This window comes from Colletes gigas, unplaced genomic scaffold (assembly GCF_013123115.1).
Source record: "Colletes gigas isolate AHSC1104 unplaced genomic scaffold, ASM1312311v1 Colletes_gigas_Sc00020, whole genome shotgun sequence".
NCBI classification, from domain to species: Eukaryota; Metazoa; Arthropoda; class Insecta; order Hymenoptera; family Colletidae; genus Colletes; species Colletes gigas.
In genome coordinates, this window is record NW_025106649.1 from 2,211,506 (window position 1) to 2,230,764 (window position 19,259).

The following is a 19,259-nucleotide window of genomic DNA, read 5'->3' on the forward strand; positions in this document are numbered from 1 at the left end:
TTTTATTATCTTATAAAATTTACGATCTGCCTACAAGCAATAAGTAAATTGAATGATGATTAATAATAACACGTTGGTGTTCGTCCAGTGATTCCCACCAATTATACCATTTGGAGCCTATGTAATGGTTTGAGAATATTGTTTATATTAAATTTAATATGATTGATAGTACACGTTCTTGGTAGCCTTCGAGATTTTCCGTTTATTTATTTATAAGAAAGATGATCACGTGAGAAGTGAGTAAGAAATTCATTTAGAAGAAGAAGTTCATTAGAAAACTAATGAAACGTGAAACCACGGACGTTTGTGTGGCGGCCAAGGCACCACATACGCCTTAGCCGTTCGAAGCCGCTACAATGTATGGTTGCACACGAGACGATGGTTGCACACGAGACGACCAGAGCCGCGTGAGCCGAAAAGCCGTTGTCGTCGTCTCTGACCGTCTTTTGTTTTTGAAGGCCTCTTGGTACGGTGGCGATGATCGTACCAGAGAGTCGAGCGTAACCCGCACCACGAGTCACGTCGTTGTACGACAGCAACAATAAAATTGTGCGGAACGGAACAGAGCGGAGTCATTATCTTCCCGATCCCACATTGGTGACCCCGACGTGATCTCGCCGCGCAAGTAAAGTTTTTTTAAGAAAATTTGGACATTTTTTGTATACGGACAATATTAGTTAGTGTAGAGAAATAAGTGTATAGTGTTAAGGACATAAGAAAAGGACACGGTCTGACAAATAGTAAGCGCGGTGTGTGTGTGCGGTGAAACTATTTTTTTTTTTTTGTGACTAAGACTGGTAAAATGACTGACCCTAACGTTAACGCAGGGACATCCGGGAGTGTGCCGTTGGCAGTTGATCGCGTCGCTGTACGAATACCCGAGTTTTGTCCGGGAGACCCGGAGATGTGGTTTTCGATGGTAGAGAGAAGTTTTGAGGTATCCAATGTAACGTCGGAGACCACGAAATTCGGGTACATTCTCGGCGCGTTAAGTGCGCGACACGCCGCGGAAGTAAGAGACATTATCATGAATCCTCCGGCCACGGATCCGTACACGACGCTCAAAAATGAGTTTATTCGCCGGCTTAGTGCTTCGCAGGAACAGAAAACGCGACGGTTATTGGAACACGAGGAAATCGGGGACAGAAAACCGTCTCAATTTCTTCGTCACCTGCGCGGATTGGCCGGTACGGCTTTTTCGGACGGTGTATTGCGGACGCTTTGGATGGGCCGGCTACCTGCTAATATGCAGGTGATTTTATCCACGCAGCGGGACACCCCGCTGGATAAGGTAGCAGAGTTGGCAGACGCTGTCGCGGATACGATGACACCGCGGGTACACGTCGCGGAGGCCGCGATTACGAGCGTATCTGCATCCTGCCAAATACCCCCGCCGGGCCCGAGCATCGAGGCCATGTTAAACATTAAGATGTCACAATTGGCTCTTTCCTTGAGGCAGGAAATTTCTGCCATCCGTGAATCCTTGGTGGACCAGGGGCAATCTTCCCGTCGCAGGTGGACCCACCGAAATCATCCAAACTCGCGCTACCGCAGACGATCTCTATCGCGATCGCGAGAGCGGCCCGCGGGAGGACAAATGGACCATCAAGGGAAATGCTGGTACCATTGGCGGTTCGGTCCGGCCGCGCAGAGGTGCGTTGCACCGTGCAATTGGAACGCCACGGATCAGGGAAACGACCTGGGGAGTCGTTGATGGCGGCCAGCGACACAAATCCAGCATCACGCCGCCTCTTCATCTTAGACAACAGCTCGAAGACGGAATTTTTAGTGGATACCGGGGCCGATTTGTGCGTTTTTCCGCGCCGCCTGCTAGGCGGATTGCGAGAAAGATCGGAGTACCAGCTGGCGGCGGCGAATGGGAGTGTAATTAACACCTACGGGACAGTGTCGTTAAACCTGCACCTCGGCCTACGACGGGATTTCGTGTGGCGATTCGTGGTTGCGGATGTTACAAAACCCATAATCGGGGTAGACTTTCTCGATCACTTCGATCTTATGGTGGACATCCGCAATCGTCGCCTCGTCGATCGGACCACGTCGTTAACGGTCCGCGGAACACGAGCCGAGGATGAAACGCCGTCGGTGAAGACAGTAGCAGGGACTACCGTTTACCACCAGCTCCTGATGCAGATGCCGGAACTTACACGGCCTAGCGGCACCCCGATGAGGACTACGCACCAAACGGTGCATTACATCGAGACAACCCCTGGACCACCCGTTTCCAGCAAGCCGCGGCGGCTTGCACCGGACCGGCTCAGGGCTGCCCAGAAGGAGTTCGACGCGATGGTGAAGATGGGCATCGCTTGTCCTTCGAAGAGCGCGTGGTCAGCACCCCTTCATATGGTTCCGAAGAAGGGCGAAGAAGCTTGGAGGCCTTGCGGTGACTATAGAGCGTTAAACGCACGGACAATTCCCGACCGATACCCCGTGCGTCACATTGAGGATTTTGCGCAACAACTGAGTGGCAAAAAGGTATTTTCCACAATAGATCTCGTCCGAGCTTATAATCAGATTCCGGTTGCGTCGGAAGACGTCGGAAAAACGGCCATTACAACGCCGTTCGGGCTTTTTGAATTCCCGTACATGTCGTTCGGGTTACGAAATGCCGCGCAAACATTTCAGCGCTTTATCGACGAAATTTTACGCGGTTTCGATTTTTGTTACGCGTATATAGACGACATTTTGGTCGCCTCAGAATCCCAAGCCGATCACCTGCGCCATTTAGAATTATTATTTAAACGATTAAAAGATTATGGCATTGTTGTTAATCCGAATAAATGCACGTTCGGACAGGAAGAAGTTAAATTTCTAGGCTATCGGGTAAATGAAAGCGGCACTCAACCTTTGCCCGGCAAGGTACAAGCCATAAAGTCATTTCCCCTTCCGAAAAACGCGAAGGATTTGAGGCAGTACTTGGGAATGCTTAATTTTTACCGCCGTTTTATCCCAGATGCCGCTCGCTTTCAAGCACCCTTGAACGACCTTCTAGCCGGCAATTTAAAGGGCAAGACCTTGATAGCCTGGACTTCGGAAGCGCGTCAGGCTTTCGAAAATACCAAAAATAGTTTAGCAAACGCAACCCTGCTTTCTCATCCTGCGGTCAACGCTCCATTGTCGGTTACCTGCGATGCTTCTGATTACACCGTAGGAGCTGTTTTACATCAGTGCGTCGGCAACGAACGACAACCATTAGCATTCTTTTCTAAGAAATTAGGATCTGCCGAAAAGAAGTATTCAGCTTACGACCGGGAACTACTTTCTATCTATTTAGCAATAAAACATTTCAAACATATGCTCGAAGGCAGACATTTCACGATTTTTACAGACCATAAACCCATAACTTTCGCTTTCAAACAGAAATTAGATAAATGCTCTCCTCGACAATTCCGATACCTAGATTACATTGCGCAATTCTCTACAGATATTCAACATATTTCCGGTAAAGACAACGTCGTTGCCGATGCACTGTCCAGAGTGGAAACGGTTAACCACTCGATTAATTTCGAAGAATTGGCAAAATCGCAAGCCCAGGATGAGGAGTTGCAGCGGTTGTTGAATAGCGAATCTAGCCTGCGATTACGTAAAGTCTCGTTGCCTGGCACGTCTTCCGAAATTTTTTGCGATATTTCGACTAAGAATGTAAGACCTTATGTCACCCCTCCTTTCCGACGCGCAGTTTTTAATATGTTACATGTATTATCACATCCAGGTATTAACGCGACGATCAAGCTCATAACGCAACGTTATGTTTGGCCGTCGATTAAAAGAGATGTTCGCACGTGGACACGTTGCTGTATACCGTGCCAAAGATCAAAAATTCCCCGTCATGTGACTGCACCATTGGCTACATTTGTTAAACCTTCTGCGCGATTCGAACACATTCATTTAGACATAGTAATTTTACCGGTGTCCGAAGGTTTCAGGTATTGTCTGACCTGTGTAGACAGATATACGCGGTGGCCGGAAGCCTTCCCCATGGTCGATCAGGAGGCCCAAACCGTAGCTCGAACCTTTTATGACGGTTGGGTAGCGCGGTTTGGTGCTCCCGTACGGATTACCACCGATCAGGGTAGGCAGTTCGAATCCAAATTATTTTTTGCGCTGAACAATTTAATTGGATCCACACGCCTTCGCACAACGGCGTATCACCCAGCGGCCAATGGGATGGTAGAGCGTTTTCACCGACAGATCAAGTCGGCTATAAGGTGCCACGGATCCGACAAGTGGACAGAAATACTTCCGACGGTTCTACTCGGTATTCGTTCCGCCTGGAAAGAAGACCTCGGCGCTACCTCAGCGGAATTAGTTTATGGCGAGCCATTAAGATTACCGGGAGAGTTCTTGTCTTCGCATTCAGCGGAAGGCACAGAAAATGCTTCCGATTTTACTAATAGACTACGCAACCATTTTTCTAAATTGAGTCCCTCTAATGCATCACGCCATTCCGTTAATCGTACATTCGTTTTCAAAGATCTTAGCAGTTCAACACATGTTTTCATCCGAACAGATTCAGCCAAAACTATTTTACAACCCGCTTATGAAGGCCCATACGCCGTAGCGCGCCGAGGCGAAAAAACATTTACAATAAACATTAGATGTAAGGAAATAAATATATCAATTGAAAGGCTAAAGCCTGCTTATATGCTAGCAGAAAACAGACCGGATCCCGTGAGCATAGGAAATCAGCCGGTCACACAAACAAACGTACCTGACAATACGCCGGTTATACAGCAACGTGTTACGCGTTCAGGTAGACGCGTACGTTTTCCCGATCGATTTCAAATTACGCGGTAGTACTTAAGGCTTGCGCATTATTATAATAAGTATCATATACCATTTATTTTTATCCATCACTTTTATGTACTTTCATGTATTTTTAGGTATTACGTATTATATATTAAACTCCATGTAAATTCCTTTTTTTTTTTTCAACTCTGTTCAAATACTGTAATGTAAATCTTAGTTAGGATAACGTATTTTATATAGTAGAGTAAATGGTAGTGGTAATGTAGTCGGTCAATTTTTCGTAATTGTGCCAATTACTGGCAGGGGGGTAGTGTGGCGGCCAAGGCACCACATACGCCTTAGCCGTTCGAAGCCGCTACAATGTATGGTTGCACACGAGACGATGGTTGCACACGAGACGACCAGAGCCGCGTGAGCCGAAAAGCCGTTGTCGTCGTCTCTGACCGTCTTTTGTTTTTGAAGGCCTCTTGGTACGGTGGCGATGATCGTACCAGAGAGTCGAGCGTAACCCGCACCACGAGTCACGTCGTTGTACGACAGCAACAATAAAATTGTGCGGAACGGAACAGAGCGGAGTCATTATCTTCCCGATCCCACATTTGAAATTGTAAAATAATTCTTAATTCTTAATTCTGTTCCGGAAAGTTTATTGTCGGAGAAGGGTGGAACTGCGTTTCTTCGTTCGTTTCAAGTCCCATGAAAGTGTACCGTGTACGAGATGATAATGCTACCGGTGATAAAAATACCGACGATCTTATCGGGTAGTGAGTTTAGAATGTAAGATGGGAAAGCGTCGTTGGGAGTGTATTTAGGTCATAATGAAAATGCATGCGGTGCTCGAGAAAACTCCGACGCGTCCCAGGAACATTGCAAAAACAATGGCAACTGTTCCCTTTGCTGTGCACCGCGAACTAATAATAACAATCTAACGACCTTAACGCTTTTAAAGAAATTTTTTAAGTAGTTTATGAACTACTGAAGAATAGTTACACATTCATTTTTTCATTAATACAATTGATAGATTTTTAGAAATCAGTGCGAACTAAAAGAAATTTGTTTCCTTTATCGAAGTGATCGATGATGAACATTGTTGGTTGCAACAAAAGATAAACAAAATTTTGTTAGCATAAATTTGATTATCCGTTTGACTGGAATAATAATGAAAATTGAAAATACCCCGAATGATCTCGTTTTAAAAAGCAGAAAAATCGAAAAATTAAAAAAGTGTATTTTTTTTATTAATAATAGAACTATAATGGGAATCCTCGTTTAATTAACCTACTCAATTTTGAATAATTCGTTTCTATCGCAAAAATTCATCTAAATATGAATTCACACATTTCAGATTACGAATAAAAAGTTCTGTGCAGAAACTAAATATGTTTTATTTTTTTTTTTAATAATCTTAACATCTACATGCAATTAAGTAATGAAATTAGTAAATTGAATTATAATTCTTTTAATGACCACAATATTCGAGTTCTAATTTTTTTTTTTTTTAATTGTGTTCTTTTCGTAATAGGACCAAAATAGATGATTTTGTTTGCGATACGTTTGCCTAACGGAAAGGGTGCACCAGCAACGATCGATTACCTATCACGGTTGACCAATGTAAAATGGTAATGACTCGAATCGATTTTATTCACTTTTTTTTAACCTTCGTTCCAATCTCGTCTGTCTACTAAATATTATGTCACGTTTGATAAACACGGGTTTCGATATCGGAAATCGTCGTTGGCATTCGTGACGAGCTGTCGGAGAAGGTACTAATAGAATGAATTTAAACATCGAATTAGCAGTACCCTCAAAAAGACGATCCGGAAGCGCGATCGGGCGAAGATAAATCAGTGATACGCGACATTTCTTACCACCGACATCAAAGTTTTTATTAATCACGAACGTTGAACAATTAATACAGCCATGAATGTAAGTTACGTATATTCGAGCATTCCACAATTTAATTGGTGTGCTTAAATTAACAGTGAAATTAGAAGCTCATAGTTTTAAATTAAGGTCCATTTAGAATAGTACACTGCATTCAAATACCATGAAAATGGAGACTAATACATAGTATTTAGGAAATTGAAAAATATCAGTAACTGAGTAATTATTAATAATATTTTCTACATTTCAATTCTTAAGAAACGAGTCACCAAATTGTTTATATCTTTCATGGTGGACCCTATTATTTTATTGCGTCGTTTAGTACAAAATAATAATCACAATATGAGGAATGTAAATAAATTAAAAATATACTGTTTATTAAAAATAAAAGACACAATTCTATTACCAAACTGTTAGCAATCATAGTAATAAAATAAATTGAAAATATTAATGACTGGGTTAGAATTTAAAATTAGGTGTCTAATTTTCAAACTTGACAGTAGCGAATCTGCTTTATTTCTAGTTTTACAAATCGACTGGTATTATGAACGTCTCTACCGTGTTTCCGGAGGGATTTACTGAAGCACCACGTCACACATCAGCGAGCATGAAGGATGACGACGAGGTTCAGGATAGATACAATCGTAAGTACTTACGGATTCTAGTCTTTCTTTATGCATTGCAATTTTTCACTGCAATTTTGCATCAGTTTCTCTTTTATTGCATATTATATTAAGTACTTTTGCTTCTTATTATGAAATATGACACAGTATATATTTAATTTCTGTTCGTTCGTTTCGTATTCTAATTTATCGACCAGTTTTCTCAATGTTTCTTTCGTATTTCCTATGATCAGGATGCTATAGTTAATTCTGCACAACATTTGGATGCGATTGTGTAGAAGAAATTAATTAACTTCTTAGAAACTGTGACGCATAAAAAGCGAAAACGGAAACCGTGCTTTAGAGCAGTGCTTCTCAACCGTTTTAAACTGTTACAGATATCCAATCTTATGAATATCTAATATTATACAAAATGTTACAATATATAAACTAATATATCTTGAGACGTAAGTTGATTTGATAAATTTTTATGATATACTTGTGTCTTTTAATTAATTTATGGAAATATTATTATACAAGACATTCAAATTTAATTTAAATTCGATTTACAATTTTTTTATACAGAATAGATTGAGAACCACTGTGCTGAATAGTAAAGTGTAAAGTATACACTACCTCCAATAAAATATTTGATCACTCGTTATACCAACGTTTGAAAATGGAATAAAAATTCAGTTATTATTTTAATAATAGCTACATGAAATTTTACTGTTTTTATTAATCAAAAATATATGTAAGTTCACATACAATAAAACGAAAATAAATCCGTTAAGGATAGGTGTGAGTTCGCTAAATTTTCTCGTATTTAAATTCGTACAAATTTTTCAAGAGGTAAATAAGAATTTTTATAAAAAAAATCAGAGCATGCTAAATTGACTAATATTTAATTTTACTAATTTTTCAAGAGGTAAAAAACGGTCAAATTAAAATATATGAAACCATTCGAATTAAATAAAAATTTTAAATGAAAAGTACAGTTCTTTTATCAATTTCATAGCGTATTAAAGAAACAGTGATACGATTTTACTTTAAAAGGTTTATCGAAAGTGGAGGTTGAGAAACACTGATCTGTACTATCGCAGACGCGAGGAAGGCGCCAAGCTCGTTCCGACTTCCGATTGGTAGAATGCATATCACCGCGTAATCTCGTTCCTCCAATCGGAAGTCGGAACGTGCTTAGAGCATTCCGTGCACGCGTAATAGTATGGACAGAATCGTTTAACTCGAGCGTAATGCTATATAAATATACAGTCATTGCGGAGACACGAAACGAATAATGCATAATCTTGAAAGGTGGTTATTTCGCAATTCGCTACAAATAAATAAAAAGAAACCGCACAAAATAGATTACGTGCGAGATAAAACGCCTGTTTTACCGAAAGTTCGATTATACTTTGGCTCGAATCATTCGCCATACTTTAAATCTCGCGCGTGATTTCGGTCGAATAGATCAAATCACGGTATTTCGAGTACACTCCGCGTCAAAACTATGAGACGCTTATGATTTTACCAAATATATTAAGAGAATAATCGTGCAAAGGGGATTGTTAAATTGTAAAAAAAATAACCAATTTTCCTGAAGTTTCTGGTATTGTCATGCATCTTTGAACATTTCCACGATAGGTGTATGGAAATGTACCGAACAGGAGACTTTGTAGACGGTATTCTAAGACAAGTTGCATACAAACAGATACATTTCCGGCGAGAAAACATGATTCACTATTTGTTAGTTTGATATGCAATTATTCCGTGGCAAAGTACTCCGAAAGGAATAGTGTTCATCCGCATACGTTTACATGAACTCACCGTTCCCTGGAGCGAGACTATTATGCTATTACCGTGAAATTGACTAACACACAGTGTCCTAAGTACGCGCCATTTTATACGAGTCTTGGGAAAAGAGTTGGAAAAGTTTTCCACTTCATTTAATTCGTGCATCCAGCAACGTATGCTTGGAAACGCTTCAATTATCGTGGCTAGTTGATGAATATGTGAATCACGATACAAATTAAGAGTAGGTATCTGAATGTATATTAATTACCTACTTTTTTAACAGTAAACATTGTATTACTATAAATTTCGATACCATTGAAGACAAACAAAGCACTCTCCCGGATAAGTGAAACGAAACTGGGTCCTCGATGTTCAGTTATCCGAGCGGGCTAAGTAAAGTCATTCAGAAGGAAGGAAATTTCCTTTTTAATCCATGTATCATATAGCCAATCGTTGTACCGATCTTATACAGCAACATTGCCCACCGCTATAAATAATTTTTATTTATAACACGCAAATAACATTCTTATACATTGGCTATCGCTATTCGATTGCTCTGTCATTCGTACACGTAATATCTAGCATTAATCTAAATTTGACATGCGAGGAATCCAATTTAGAATATTTGAAATACCTTTTTTTGAATTTTGAAAATCACGAAGTAATTTAAATAGCGAATACTAAACACAATTATTAGTTACTCGACACATTTTTAGATAAGTTCAGAGTTCTTTTGAGATTTTATCCGACAACAAAATTATTTTAAAAATACTTCTGACTGCCAATTTATCGACAGAGACGACACACATGTGGTTAATTTTAAATTGATTAGAAGAATTGTCGATAGATCGCGACTGCCTACTGATTAACATTCATATGTTAATCAATGCCAACAATATAATGACACGCACTACTGATAATATTAGAAACTCGTCAAGCATCTGTTGAGAATTACAAAATGAATTTTATCGTACAGAATATTAATAAATACTTTACTCTCGCGAACGTATTACGCATTCATAATTATTACGAAGATGTGCACACGTAAAAAGTAAAGTGTATTTAGTAACATAGCACAGAATTATATAACATTATTTCATTTATCGTAACGCATTGCCTCCTATTCGTACAAACAAAAAATTGCCAACGTAGCAGAATTAATAGCCTAATTACTCGCTGAATAATTTAACTTCATTTAAAACTCATATTTATACGTTAATGTATGGTGTCGTATTCCACCTATCGAGACTCTTTCTATATGATACATTCGAGCATACAGTTTCGATAAATCTTAACTCTTTAATTAAACGCGAATTAAGAGCACTAAATCAAATACATCAAATATGATCTCTTATCTCACAGCAATGATTAACTGCTACTTATGTACATATCCATCATTCTTCGTTTCGTGTTCGTTGCTCGTTTTAATTGGTAGACAGTTCCCACTCACGCGTCGTGAAAATATCGACTTTTTACAATTTTCGATTAGGTTTTGCATCGATCTTTCGAGGTTGTGGCCGAAAATGTTTCTTATACATTGTGTAAAATAATTTCCCGGAATTTCTCGCTTTCAAATCCCACAGTGCATGAATCGAAACAAATTTTTGTGTGTAAGTAGGCAACATTGTGTTTAGTTGTTACGCTAAAGATCGCAATATGACAACCAGTGTGTTCACGGCAGTTATTTACACCAGATCTCGAGTGTGCTCTGCGATTTTTGCGATGGAAAGAACTGTCGAGCAAAGAATTTGCCTTAAAAGTTGAGGAAAATAAATCTAGATCTCTTGAATTTTAACGAGGCTACAAAAATAATTTCGCAGACAAATTGTGGCTATGCTAGTTTTCCAATTGCCAAAAACAAAGGACAATTTGGGGGGTTTGATCTGTCGTTTAACGCGTTAAAGAAACGTCCCATTGGACCTGTCGCGACGATCATAGAAAGTTACAACGTCGACGGTTCGATTCAGCCTCTCTGCTCGACTGTTTCGGAATGACAGAGATCTGGTACAGGAGAATGATTCAGCCAGAGCGTTTGGAAATTTCCAGATTTCACCTTGACTTTGATTGCACGTCGCACGCGAGCCCGATCGTGCGAATCTCTCGTATAAAACAGGCTGCTACGTGTTACGTGTACCAAGCGAATCTGCCCGGCCAGTCCTGAATCGTGTTTACCGAGAAACGTCGCTCATTTTTCATTCATCGACGATTAACGGAGTGAGGAAAGCGCCGTGAGCCGTTTTTCACGTTCCCGTCGGCTTTTACAATGGAATGTTTGAATTAACAACGATACTCTCGTGCTGCGGTTTCGACGATCCGTGAGACGCGAACAGGAAAAACGGATACGTTAGATTCCTCTGTTTTCCGTTTCCTTTGTTTGCGATGGGCGCTCTTGAGCGTGGAAAAAGTACAGTGGCCCGCAAAAGTAATCCCCTACCGATAAAATAATTTTTTAATATCGAGGATAATTATTAATTCCATAGCAAAAAGTAATTTCCTTATTTGTTACAAAAATTAATGAATTTTATAATATTACACACGGTGTTCGACCACACCTGGGAAAAATTTTAATGGGGGATTCTAGAGGACAAAATAAGACGAAAATCAAGAATACTAATTTGTTGATGGAGCCTTCGTTCAAAAGTTATTAAAATTTAAAGTTCCGCCCGTACTGAATTTTTTTCTCAAAAATGTGCAGGATTTCGGGGGTATGTCTATTCACAAAAAATAATTGTAATTAACCCCCAGAACCAAAAATAATTTTTTTAGAACAATTTGAAATTTTTTAATTTCGTTAAAGAATTTCATATCTTCTCGAATTTTTTTCTCGAAAGTGAGTAGGATTTCGGAGGTATGTGTAATGACCAAAAATAATTGTAATCGACCTCTGCAATCGAAAATAATTTTTCCAAAGTGATTTGAAACTTTTCAATTTCTCCGAAAAATTTAGGCACATTCGTTTTTTATTTTTAGTAATTTTATTTGACGCCCTGCAGAAAAGTTGTGTAATACCTTTTTGTAGATACCCATGAGCTCTACTCCCGAAAAAAATTTCAATGAGATACGTTCACTATTGTAGGAGTTATGGCCATTTTAAAATTGGACCATTTTTATGGGGTTTTTCTCATTTTACGGGGTCAAGGAACAACTTTTCCAACATTTTCATAATCTCTATATATTCTCCACTAAAATACGCGTTGTTTGCTTTTTGAAACATTAAAATCGTCCAATTCGTTTAGAAGTTATGATGTTTTAAAGATCCGCATGAAAATTCGTGCAGATATTTCTGGCCAGAAATTATATTTTCGGTAAGGAATTTTTTTCTCGAAACTGAGTAGGATTTCGGGGGTATATCTGTTGACCAAAAATGCTTGTAATTGACCCCTGCAACTAAACATAATTTTTTCAGAACGATTTGAAATTTTTTAATTTAATTGTTAATAACTTTTTAACGAAACATCAGTCAAGAAATTTATACTTTTGATTTTCGTCTTGTTTTGGCCTCTAGAATCTCCCATTAAAATTTTTCCCAGGGTTGGCCGAACACCCTGTATATACAGCTTTTAATAATGGTTGCTGCGTAATTTTAATTATTTCTCATACCTAAAATAATTTTTTTAAGTAGAATAATATAATTGAACGTTAAAGTTAAATGTTGCAGAAACGAACGTGAAAAGATCAGTGATAGATTATTGTAATTAGTTTCTAGGGGACGTAACATTTCATATTTTTTATTTATAATAATTTTTTAAGTAGAAGGATATAATGTAATATTGAAATTAAATATTGCACAAACGAACGTGAACAGATCAACAATAGATCGTTGTAATTAATTTCTAGGGGACGTAACATTTTATATTTTTTATCACCCTTGTAAAAAATAATTTATATTAATAAAGTAGGGACAAAAATTCTGTTACGAAATCTGCTACGAAGTTAACGAAGTTTCGAGCTTCGTATTTGATTTTTTAATTTTACTACCGCAACAGGTGGTCTCGAGCGCGGAAAAAGTACAGTGAATCACAAAAGTAACCACCCCCGCAACATACCTATCGAAAATCATTTTATATTTGAGAAAAAAAATTCTGATTTGACTTTCTCGCGCCAATTTTTGTAAAATTTTATATTTTACTTTACAACTGCTTACGATCGAGGTAATTACCCGCGAAGTAATTACTTTGCTAACGATGATTTTAATTATTTAATTAATTCGACACAGTGTACAAACGTAATTTAATTAGACGAGATACAATATAATGTAGTTTAACGTAATCTTTCGCGTCGATCGGATCGCAAATATGCATAATTCGCGAATTTCACGGCGATCTCCGTGAATTAGCCAACGTTTGCTAACCGAACTTCGAATTTGCAGGACAAATTAACAACGTTGAAGTTGTCGTATAACGCTTCTGTCCTGAAGACCTTGAAAATAGAACTATAGTCACAGTGAATCCACTTTAAAGACCAAAAGTTTACAAACTTCACAGTTTATGGTGTATAGGAACCTCGTGAAAAATAAAATCGAGTATAATAAACGCAACATTTTCTTTAAATATTTATTACTGTACAAGAGACAAAAATACTTAATTCCATATTGCTTTCTTCGCTTCGCTAAAAAAAGAAACCGCGCGATCGTTACGAAGGGTGTGTCGCGTTAATGGCCCACATTGGACGAACGAGGTGCACCATTATATGGTGCAAAATGCACGCTAAACACGAACCTCCATAGGGAATCATCAATGCTCCTTGTGCATCAACGAATTGTGAAAATATGCGACGCGAAACGGAATTAAAACCTGGATAGAAAATAAACTACCGAAGGCACAAACGATACGTTTCATACTGGCCCAAAGGAATTCATTAATAATGTACGGTGTGGTTTCTAACTCGGAATGCATGTTAAATAAGCACTGAAATGCGTAAGAATGCGCAGTGAACGCATCATGGGCAATAACAGAGGAAAAGAATTAAAATTATACATTCATTTTGTGGTTTTGAGAAACTTCAGTAAACGTTATTTATTCCTGTCTTGTTCCTTGTCTGGTATTCAAGATATCAAAATGATGTGTAGTTTACTATTTTTCATCATTATATAAATATTTTTTTTTTTTTCTTTGTAAATGTGCACAAATAATATAAGGAAATTAAAAAAAAAAAACAAAAAAAATGTCTCAAAGTGTTATATGTATACAGGGTGTTCGGCCAACTCCTTGGAAAAATTTTAATGGGGGATTCTAGAGGCCAAAATAAGACGAAAATTAAGAATACCAATTTGTTGATGGAGGCTTTGTTAAAAAGTTATTAACGTTTAAAGTTCCGACCGTACTGAATTTTTTTCCCGAAAATGCGCAAGATTTTGGGGATACATCTAATCACCAAAAATGATTGTAATTGACCTCCGCAACCGAAAATAATTTTTCCAAAGTGATTTGAAACTTTTCAATTTTGCCGCAGGCACCCCCCGTCGATTTTCCTTAAAAATTCGTTTTTTATTTTTAGTAATTTTGTTTGATGCTCTGCAGAAAAGTTGTCTGATACCTTTTTGTAGATACCCATGAGCTCTACTTCCGAAAAAAGTTTCATTGAAATATATTCACTATTGTAGGAGTTATGGTCATTTGAAAATTGGACCATTTTTATGGGGTTTTTCTCATTTTGCGGTGTCAAGAATCAACTTTTCGAATATTTTTGCAGTTTCTACATATTCATCGTCTAAATGCGCGTTGTTTGCCGTTTGAAACATTAAAATCGTTCAATCCGTTCAGGAGTTATAACATTTTAAAGATTCGCATGAAATTTCAGGGTAGCATTCCTGGCCCCACATTAGATTTTCAGTAAATAATTTTTTCTCTCGAAAATGCGCAGGATTTCGGGGGTACGTCTATTCACCAAAAATGATTGTAATTGACCCCTGCAACTAAGTATAATTTTTTTAGTGCAATTAGAAATTTTTTAATTTTGTCTAAAAATTTCAGTACCTACTCGAATTTTTTCTCAAAAGTGGGTAGGATTTCAGGGGTATGTGTATTCACCAAAAATGATTGTAATCGAGCCCCATAATCAAAAATAATTTTTTCAGAATGATTTTTTTTCTTTAATTAAATTTTTTAATAACTTTTTAACGAAGCCTCAGTCAAGAAATTGGTATTCTTGATTTTCGTCTTATTTTGGCCTCTAGAATCCCCCATTAAAATTTTTTCCCAGGATGAACACCCTACATATAATATCACGTTATTGTAATTGTTAATAAAAGGCTATTAGAAAAAAATATTTTTAACAGTCATTTTCACGTCACTGTCGAAATTGTGACGCACAGTTATCGGATCGAGAAAAATTGAACTCGAAGAACCAATTCGAATGGTAAATAGAACGTGCACCGAATATGGAATGTAGGATCTCGAAGTCCCCGTAAAAAGGTTTCACCTATCACGGAGAAAAGGATGCGGCGGTATAATAAATCTAATCAACCTTCCTTACGGACAAATAGAAAACCTACACGACTACTTTTACAAAAAAAAAAAAAAAAAAACAGAAAGATATACGGATTCAAGCAACAGCAGTAAACAGTAACAAACACTAAACACAATTTGAAATATCAAGACTGGAATCCAAGCGAAAAAATACGGATCGATGACACATTAATAACAGAATGGAAACAAAATAAGTACCCAATGATTCAAGAAAGAATATAATCTCGTAGGAACAAAAGGATCAAGCAGTGGCAATGCAAAATGGCGAGAAGCACATATCTGAGGACTTGTGCTATCTGTGCAACGATTTATATTGAAAATATGGAGCATAAATGGAGGATATACGGTCTTTGCACACAACAAATCCACAGAAAGGCACAACAACGTAGTTAAAAGGTTGCACCAACAATTAGACCATGCGAGATCATGCTAGAAAAAGAAGCCATACTTTATTTATGAGCTTATTATGAGTAACAGGTACTTGGACGTGTGAGGTATACTGGAATAGACAAATTATTAACTAGACCAAGAGAACGTACTTAAGAGATGTTGCAATTCCAGTGAAAAATATTTCTATAAACATATTCTGTAAATATAAGTAAATAAATACTCTGTAAAGATACAGATAAAAAAGATAAAAAATAGTTAGAAGTGTTATTTTTGGTCTGAGTTAACGTCAAAAAAGTTATTATTTGTTTCGATCGAAAGCAACAATTTTTCTTTGAAAACTTTGACACTTTCACGTTTCGATAACGACGAAATGAAATTTGAATAAAAGCTCGCAACTACAACCATCGGAATAATATTGCACAATTTTTAAAAATATACGAAGGCCTCGATTCTTCTTCTTTGCGACGCGATAATAAGTACTCGCTGCACTCAATATCGTAATAACAGGTTGTCATAAACAGCCATTTCAGCGTCAAGGAAAACGATCTTATCCTATGATAACAAACAGTAGCATCTAGCGTAAGAAATGAACACCGTAGCTTAGAAGATCTTTAGGCCGATACACCTAACTACCGTGCCTCTCATTTGCACCGCGTAATTACACGGTAGACATTTTTCATATTCATAGTAATATGACTTCACGCTTGTTTAGCATAAACTGCAATTATTTATTTATTTATTATACGGGTAGAAACCCATTATTGTAACAAGAGAAAATATTATGATACTTTTACCGTTGAGAACAGTGATTATAGACAAACAATGTATAGTATGTAATATAGAACAAAATAAAATTCATAATAATAATTCAATTGTAAATTGTAAACTTGATTCGTGAATCAGAAAATTTTAATAGCAAAAAATTAAAAATTGCATACTCGTTAACGTGCAAATCCTTTAATAATCTTAGTGCAAGCCAATTAACATTTAACGTTTTCGACCAATTTTTCTTTCCAAGTAGAAATATTTTAAGTGTCTCTTTAAAATATTAGAAAATATTTAGAATATCGGTGAGTAATGCAGTTGACAAAAATTATGTTGTGTTCCACTTAACTGGACATTTATTTGAAGAAATGTAAACAAAAGTATATGTCGAAGTTAATGGACATCGTTTTGAACATTTGTTAAGATAAACTTTCGTGATTATTTCATTAATTGAACGGTTTGCATCGATAAAATGGCAATTTCATTTTTGATATAGTTTTTACAATATATCCTAATTATTTTTAAATAATGTGAACTTTCGCTCGAAGTAAAGGAAGTACTCGATCCTTAATTGCTTTTTTCCATAAAAATCATACTGTTATATGTCTATGTTTACAACTTTGATAGAATAAAGGCATTTTTTTATTATTATTATGCTTACTGATAACGGAAATGAGTTTCAAAAAAACACCATTTTCAGTTTCTGCCATTCTACTGAAACATGCTAGATTTACACAATGGGTTTACATAATGCGTAACCTTACCACATCTGCATTCATCTAACCTTAACCTTATAGAACATTGAGATCGGTTCGCGTTCGTGATTCAGGAGAAAAATAAGCTGTTCACTCTTAAAAACCAGCCAACCGGAATTCCGTTCAGAAACGAAGCTGTTACGACAGAAAAACAAATTCCTCGTTTCTTTATGCTGGTTTTCACGTTCGATTTCTTTAAAAACATAATTTCCTTTTTATACTGCATAAAAATTACGTGAATTTAATAGCCGCGTCACTTTTTATCGATTAACTAAAATTATTTGTAAACGAAACGTAATACGGTTATTGAAAAGGTTCAAAATAGGTAATATAATTTCAGTGTAATAAAATAATATAGCAAATAATGTTAGGAAACTTTTTGTATGTAATTACATAAATGTAACAAAATTTCTCACCATTATTTACTGTATTATTTTATCACACTGAAATTATATCACCTATTTCGAAACGAATCGAATTATTATAACTGTATAATATCGATTCACTTTAAAAAAAAATGAGAATAAACTGGAAATCAATCATTTGTTGATTTTTATTGTCGCTACTGTAGATAAATTTATATAATAATTCTTGTCTATCAAAGAGTCTACTTTTAAACGTGATGTCCTTTAAAGACTTGGTAATTTTATGTAACCGCGTAAAGTGAATACAAATTCTGCAGGTTCTAGCAAATAGTTGTAATATATAAATCATTCGTGTCACGAAGCTCATTAATATTTCATTAACGTATTATTTACTTTTATTTGTGATAGACATTCGCTTTATTGAGTGAAACCTGTACGTATCAGATCATGTTAGATCATCGTTTAGACGTACTATTGAATTTTCTGAAACAACTATAATTCCCTGTTTATTTAATAACTCGTTATAAAGCTTGTTTGATCTACAAATTGTATCCTCATTGATCTAAGAAAAGTAGAATTTACTTGATATTACAAATTTCTAGATACAACGAGCCAGATAAATATAATCGAATTAAAAGAGTACAATATTAATGTAAATCTCAATAATTACGAGGATATTTAATGATTTATTTTTAGTGTAAATGATCATCTAAATATAAAGTAACACATTTCAGACTCTGAATGAAAGTTTTATACGAGGAATAAATACAATTTTTCATATAAAATCGTGATTAACACTTAAAAATATTATTTTAAAGTACCCCCATGGATCACTATGGTGCATTGGTGGCAAACAATTTGTAATGTTTTTCGACAGATGTCACTAATCGTCGCGAGAAACGCTTAAACAAAGATCAATTGTGGATATGTAATATTCGTAAGAAATTAATTGCTTTGTAATAAAAAATAATCTCAAAGTTCATGTATATTATAATGTACAAACTGGTTTGAAAAGATTAATAATTTACAATCGTTTATATTTTTATTAACGTTTGTTTTCTATTTAGCGAGGACCTACTGTATGCAATTACTTCAATTCGTATTCGTACACTATAGTAATGATTCACTATAAATGAAAAAAACTTGTTTCTCATGAATTGAGCTGTTATTTTTGAAACTAGTATATATTCATACATTGAGATATTTAAGAATTTCTATTTATATAAATTAAAAGCAAAACATGTCAATGGTCATCGTTGGTACGTTGGAAACATCGATTTTCGTGTGATCAGCAAAGTGAAGCTGCATTGGGCGCGGTCAAATGCAGTACTTTGGGATGGGGGTGACCGCCTGTATAAATAAATGTACTTCGTAAATAAAGATAACATAGTGTTAATAAACAACATTTGGATAAAAATAAATGGAAAGAAATTTCGTTACAGAAAAAAAACAAAACTACTTTGTAAATAC

The 19,259-nt window shown here is 36.6% G+C and overlaps 1 protein-coding gene across 1 annotated transcript in view; it reads left to right on the top strand.

Moving 5' to 3' along the window:
- The window catches only part of LOC122400774 (aquaporin AQPAn.G-like), a 92,126-nt gene that overhangs the window by 22,104 nt on the left and 50,763 nt on the right, over window positions 1-19,259 (top strand). The window contains exon 2 of the mRNA XM_043402414.1: window positions 7,175-7,295. Coding sequence (XP_043258349.1) covers window positions 7,175-7,295 — 121 coding nt within the window. The remainder of the gene's footprint in view (window positions 1-7,174; window positions 7,296-19,259) is intronic.